The following is a 6,407-nucleotide window of genomic DNA, read 5'->3' as shown; positions in this document are numbered from 1 at the left end:
GTGCTGGAGAAGAGTTTTGAGTATACCATTTCCTGCTAAGAGAACAAACATGTTTGTCCTGGAGAGGGTGAAGCCAGGCTGCTCCTTGGAGGCAAGAATTCTAAAGCTTCGTCTGACTTAGGTCATGTTGCAAGGCAGGATCAGTCCTTGGAGAGAAACATCATGCCTGGGAGGGTGGATGGAGAACCCAGGAGAGGAAGACCCTCAATGAGATGGATTGATTGAGTGACTGGGATAAGGCAGGTAGGTGTGTGAGAGACAATAAGAATGCCACAGGATATAGCAGGGTTTGGGGCTGTTGTACTTATGGTCGCTACAAGTCGCAGGTGACTCAACGGCACATTATAACAACAACCACCTTAAAGTACACTTTTTATTAGTGTTCTTTTGAATTCTTCTTTCGTTCATTTTAGACATCAAGCTCATATATCTAAACAGAGAATACAAAGTAAGAAGTGAGTAAAATAGTCTAAATTTTAGGTTATCCAAAACAAATAATAAGTTATGTCAAAAATGGCAATTTGGCTGGTAGTTGATGTGTTGCTTTATTTTCTGGAATTACATATAATGTAATTAATTGTGTTACATTATTTTAAATTTGTTGTTATTGAGTAATGTCAAGTCTGACTCATAGCTTACACTCGGGTGGGTTTTCAGAGGCAATCAATCTTACGGGAGGAGATTGTTCATTCTTTTCCCACAAAGCAGCTGGTGGATTCAAACCGTATGACTTCATAATTGCAGCACAGATTCTAAATAGACTTGCATAGATTTCTTTTTTTTTTAAAAAAAGTGTCACTGGAGTACATTTAGAGAGCTTACATAACCTGCGCAAGATTACATATACAAAAAGTTGGGATTTGTATCCAGTCTGACTTTAGAGTCAATGCACTGCTCTGACTAAAATCTCAAAGGCATTCCTCTTTTCCAATCTCTAAATTTTCATGTGGATTAAGTAAGAAAACATGAAATCCCCTAACCTAACACTTTGCATCTAGTAGCCAATTACTAAATATCAGTTCATTTGATATAAATACATCCTAAACATTTAAATCTTGACACTGTTTTCTAATTAAAAACTCTTATTAGCTAGCAAAGTCTGTAGCTTTAGTCCCTACAGAATTTACTTTTTCTAACTAGTGACTGAGACAAGCTGATGTCATTGATTCAACATTCACATGGTTGTGGAGCCTATATAATTCAGGGAGAGCATCAGCAGTGCGGCAGCAGCCAGTCGTAGATACATTGTTTCTGTGCAGATATTTCTTCAGTGCTTAAAGACAGAATAATCCATTTTAAACCAGTTAATGCAGAACTTGTACTTTAAGAGTTCACTGCAAAGAAAATAAGATGCTTCCATGACATTTGTTTTCTTGAAAACTTTTTAAACTAGCACAGCCTCAGAAAATGGTTGATAACAGCTTTTAATACTCCACTTATTAACACAGTCTGGAAAAGTGCAACAATTATACTACTCTCATATGATATTTTCAGTTGATTGGAAACCAACTATAGAAAACCCTAGTAGTGTTACATGCTTTTATGTATTGGAAATATAATAATAGACTGTAGAGGAAAGACATTATTTTTGCAAAAATTCTAACATGGTTTCCCTCATCAGAAAACATCACCAAATATATCTAACTTCTAAGTAAAAACTGTAACTAAAACCCAAGGGAGCGTGGTGGCCTCTTACCTTCCTCTATGAAAAAGCAAGGTAATAGGGTTGATTTGTCCAACTTCAAATTAATTTTTATTTCTTCTGGAAGATTATACTCTTGATATTGAAACTACAAGACTAGCAAATTCTGTTTCCTTTGAATGTGCTAAAAATATAAAAAGGCAGCCAGAGGTAAGTTTCATGCACTTAGTTTTAATGTTTTTTGCTCTTAATTGGTTTTTCTTATGTTTCTGAAATGTATGCAATAGACACTTCATTTTCTTTATATATACTATATTCATATATAAACCAACAGAAATTTCTGTTCCAGTGGGGTATATATCCTTTTTCAAAGTATTTTTCTGTAACTCTACCCATGTAAAGTAGTGAGCAATAATGAGAAAGTTTTGTCTAAACTATTTATCCTGAGATAAGGGCAAGAAACCCTGGTGGAGCAGTTCTTAAGCACTAAACTATTAATGAAAATGTTTGCAATTCAAACCCAAAAGTCACTCCATTGGAGAAATATGCAGATGTATGCCTGGCAAATAGGACATTCTACTCTGTCCTATAGAGTTTACTATTGTTCTACCTTATCTTATACTGTTACTATGATTTCCAGCAGTGTTACTATGAGTTGGAATATACTTAACAGCGAAGAATTTGGGTTTGGGCTTAGGTATGATGAAAGAACAGAAATTTCTATCTCAGACTTCCTTCTGATCATGCACACCCTTCTAGCCTGTGTGGATGGGCAATCTCCTCCTGTGTGATTTTAAGCTAGGAGTCCCTGCCAATTTATCCTCAATGAATGTGTAAATTTTGTCTTCAGCTGAGGGATGGAGGAAAGGCAAGCCTTCCTTCACTTTCTCCATAGTTCCTAAGGTTACCAGTTTTATCCAGCTTTTTCTAAAAATATTGTTCAAAAAAAATTATCACAGTCACATTGCAGGCTGTCTAACAGTTTAATGAAAAGTTCCTGTCTCCTGAAGGCTATTTTATTGAAATTACAGTTTTGAGATAGCTTGGCAGAATCAACATGGGAGTAAATAGTTTAGGTTTTAAAAAGTATAGTCAATAGGACAATAAATATAACTGTGTTCAAGGCCCATATATATGTCCTTGGACAAACCATTTAGCTGGTGAGGAGAGAGACTTTAATTTCTTCACTCATAAATATCTGTAACCTAAATCTAAACACTGAATGCTTACAACATTAAGGGATAAATTATTATAATGGTCTCTCTCTCTCTCATTAGTCAAGATTGTCTTATAACCTAGTAAATCAAAATTCTCTCCCTATTAATCTAAAAGTATGTTTACACCCTACTGTGCGTCTAGCTCTGGTGATGTGTTCCACAGAGAGTTCCGCAGCTAACTGAAAGGCAGCACCTATCTTGCTGTTCAAATCTATGAGTAGCTTTGATGAAAAAAGAAGGAGAATCTCCTTCCATGCAATTTACAGTCTTGAAAGCTTAATGGAAGGTCAGTGGTAAATTGTTTCTGGCTTGACAGTAATGCATTTGAGATGTGTCTAGCAAGATTTAAAATGCTGAATAGAGATTTTCAAAAGATATATAAGGTATTTGATCTTGAAGAAGAGAACAGTTACAAATATTAAGGAAATTGTTGCTGTTGTTAGTGTTGTTGTTAGGTGCTATCAAATTAGTTCCAACTCATACTGTCCCTGTGTGCAACAGAACAAAATACTGCCCTATCTGTCCTGTTCCATCATTGTAATAACTGCTGGGCTTGGACCTATTTTTGTAGCTCATTAAGAAACTAAGCGGTCATAATATCATTTTTATTACTTCTGTTCCTCTTAGTTCATTGCATAGTGCGTGAGCTCTTAAAACTCGCCAGTGATCATCCAATGTGTGACAGTTACAGTCTATTATCCAGTAACAATAGAGGGAAATGAGCAGTTAGGAATAGGGAGAAGAAATTTAATGTGTGACTAATTGCCTCTGCAAAATGTGTACAGTATGTATATGGTGTGCCTGGCTACCGTTATTGAATGTTCTCATGAAAGACAAAACATACTTTAATTCTGACCAAATGGAGTAACAGGATTTCAAATCTTCTTGGACTCTAGATTTTCTGTAACCATGGAGGCTGAAAGAATCCCTGAAACCAATGCCTTTATTAAAGTTTAAAACAAAAATATCCGCTGAAATATTATTCAAAACCAAACAAGTCTGGTTCTTAAATAACTAATTTAGAGAAACTTCATCTCACATATTTGGGGTATGTTGTTAAAAGGGACCAGTCTGTGGAAAGAGATATACATAGTGCTTGGAAAGGTGAAGGTCAGCGAAAGAGAAGACCCTTAACCAGATGGATTGACATAATGACACTAACAATGAGCTCAAGTGACAATGGGCAGAGAAAATGAGGATGGTACAGGCTAGGGCAAGGTTCATGTCTGTTGTTCATAGGGTGACTACGAGTTGTAGTCAATGTGACAGCACCTAACAACTACAAGCAAAGAATGTTCACCTTAAGCATTGTTCTTTCTTTAAAACTGTATGAAATCAAAAGGAAGCTGATGGCACAGTAGTTAAGTGTTTGCTAACAGAAAGGTTAGTAATTCAAAGCAACCAGTCACTCCATGGGAGAAGGATGCCACAGTTTGTGTCCATTTTAGCCTTGGAAACATCATGAGGTTTCTACTCTGTTGTATAGGTTTACACAGAGTCACTACGAATTGGAATGTATTTGGCAGCAATGGCTTTGAAGTTCCTGGGCTCAAAATGAAGAATAGCAACTCAAAATATTAGACGTGGTACACTGAGTTTAGATTAATGGAGAGAAATAATTCAGAAAAAAGACAATGAGAATGATTACACAACTTGGAGAATATAATCAATGTCACTGAATAGTATGTATAGAAATTATTTAATTAGTTAGTATTCTGTTTTATAAACTCTCAACAACTACAAAAAAAACAAAAATATAAGACATTTTTAATAAATATAAACATTTCTATAGATGTCAAATATTAGGGGTTTTTTGTTTTTTCTATTTCTTGACAGGAATATCAAAAAAAAGAGAATGGAAGAGGCTCTCCAGCTGAACCAAACTTCGTTCGTGACACATTTTCACCTTAGAGGTTTATCTGTGAATCAGAATGTGCAGATGTCTGTGTTTGCCATATTCCTCATTTTCTATGCCCTGACACTGATTGGGAACATCCTCATTGTCATAACTATTATCTATGACCACCGGCTCCACACTCCCATGTATTTCTTTCTTAGTAACCTATCTTTTATTGATGTCTGCCACTCCACTGTTACTGTCCCCAAGATGCTGGTGGACACCTGGTCAGAAGAGAAACTCATCCCTTTTGGTGCCTGTGTGACCCAGATGTTCTTCTTGCATCTCTTTGCCTGCACAGAAATCTTTCTTCTCACTGTCATGGCCTATGATAGGTATGTGGCTATTTGCAAGCCCTTGCAATACATGACAGTGATGAACTGGAAGGTGTGTGTGCTATTGGCTGCGGCCCTCTGGTCAGGGGGGACTATCCATTCCATAGCCCTGACTTCCCTCACCATCAAGCTTCCATACTGTGGTCCTGATGAGATTGATAACTTCTTCTGCGATGTCCCACAAGTCATCAAACTAGCCTGCACAGATACCCACATCATTGAGATTCTCATTGTCTCCAACAGCGGGCTGATCTCCGTGGTCTGTTTTGTGGTCCTTGTAGTGTCTTATGCAGTCATCCTGGTGAGTCTGAGACAGCGGATCTCTGCAGGCGGGCGGAAGGCCCTCTCCACCTGTGCAGCCCATCTCACCGTTGTCACACTGTTTCTGGGACACTGCATCTTCATCTATTCCCGTCCGTCCACCAGCCTCCCAGAGGACAAAGTGGTGTCAGTGTTTTTCACTGCAGTCACCCCCCTGCTGAACCCCATCATCTATACTCTTAGGAATGAAGACATGAAAAATGCCTTGAACAAGCTAATGGGGAAGAAGGAAGGAAAGGAAGAAAAATGAAAATGGCTAATCCCTTAACATCAAAATCAAAGAAAATGTTTCAAATCAATGCCTTGCAATGATAAATTACACACCATATTTAGCAGACTACATGGCTCATAAAATCATCTTCTGACCCAATATCTGATAATCATAGCAATGGCTCTGATTTTTCAGCATCATCAATATGCTGGAAATTGTTCTTGGAACTTTGCATCTTTTCATTTCTCAGAATAATAATTTAAGGTGAGGAAGACATTACTACTTTCATTTACAAATAGGAAATTAAAGTTCAAAGAGAGCAAAAAGTATGGTTGAGGTCATCCAACCAGGAAATTAAAAAGGCAGGATGTTAGCTTATATATATCTGTACAAGCTCACTTTATTATTATACCATGCTGCCTTATCCTGGTTGGTTGGGTTTTTTTAACAGACTTTGGATTTCCATTCATACATTGTTGCACACTTTCCTGCCTACCCATTCCTCCCCCCAGGTGACTTTTCTCTTTAAAGACAAAAAAAAAATCTTTCATTGTTATACAATCCCCCTCTCCCCTCCCAAGTCCACTTTACTATCCTGCTTTTTTGTGTTAGATTTGTGTTAGACTTTAGTCTAAAGAAAGCTTTAGGTTTCTAGGCAGTCCTTAACTATGTTGTTCATTCAGATACTTTAAAGAGCTTGGTAAACATTGGTAAATCAGCTAAGGCAATGACTCAAAAAGAAGACTTCAAGCTATTCAAGTTATTAATACCCTTAAATATCCAG

General features: G+C 37.1%; 1 protein-coding gene across 1 annotated transcript; it reads left to right on the top strand.

Moving 5' to 3' along the window:
• Window positions 1-4,714: 4,714 nt before the first annotated feature.
• LOC102849423 (olfactory receptor 4E1-like) lies at window positions 4,715-5,662 on the top strand. The gene has a single exon (XM_006883120.1). It carries the CDS (start codon window positions 4,715-4,717, stop codon window positions 5,660-5,662), a length of 948 nt encoding a protein of 315 aa, XP_006883182.1.
• Window positions 5,663-6,407: the final 745 nt, after the last annotated feature.

This window comes from Elephantulus edwardii, unplaced genomic scaffold (genome assembly GCF_000299155.1).
Source record: "Elephantulus edwardii isolate Elephantulus edwardi_28Jun2011 unplaced genomic scaffold, EleEdw1.0 scaffold00026, whole genome shotgun sequence".
NCBI lineage: Eukaryota > Metazoa > Chordata > Mammalia > Macroscelidea > Macroscelididae > Elephantulus > Elephantulus edwardii.
The sequence above is the reverse complement of the archived record's forward strand: the minus strand, read 5'-3'. Positions and strand labels throughout refer to the sequence as shown.

Bases quoted from the DNA above. Each gene is read 5' to 3' on its own strand.
- LOC102849423 (XM_006883120.1), top strand. From the start codon at position 4,715: ATGGAAGAGGCTCTCCAGCTGAACCAAACTTCGTTCGTGACACATTTT.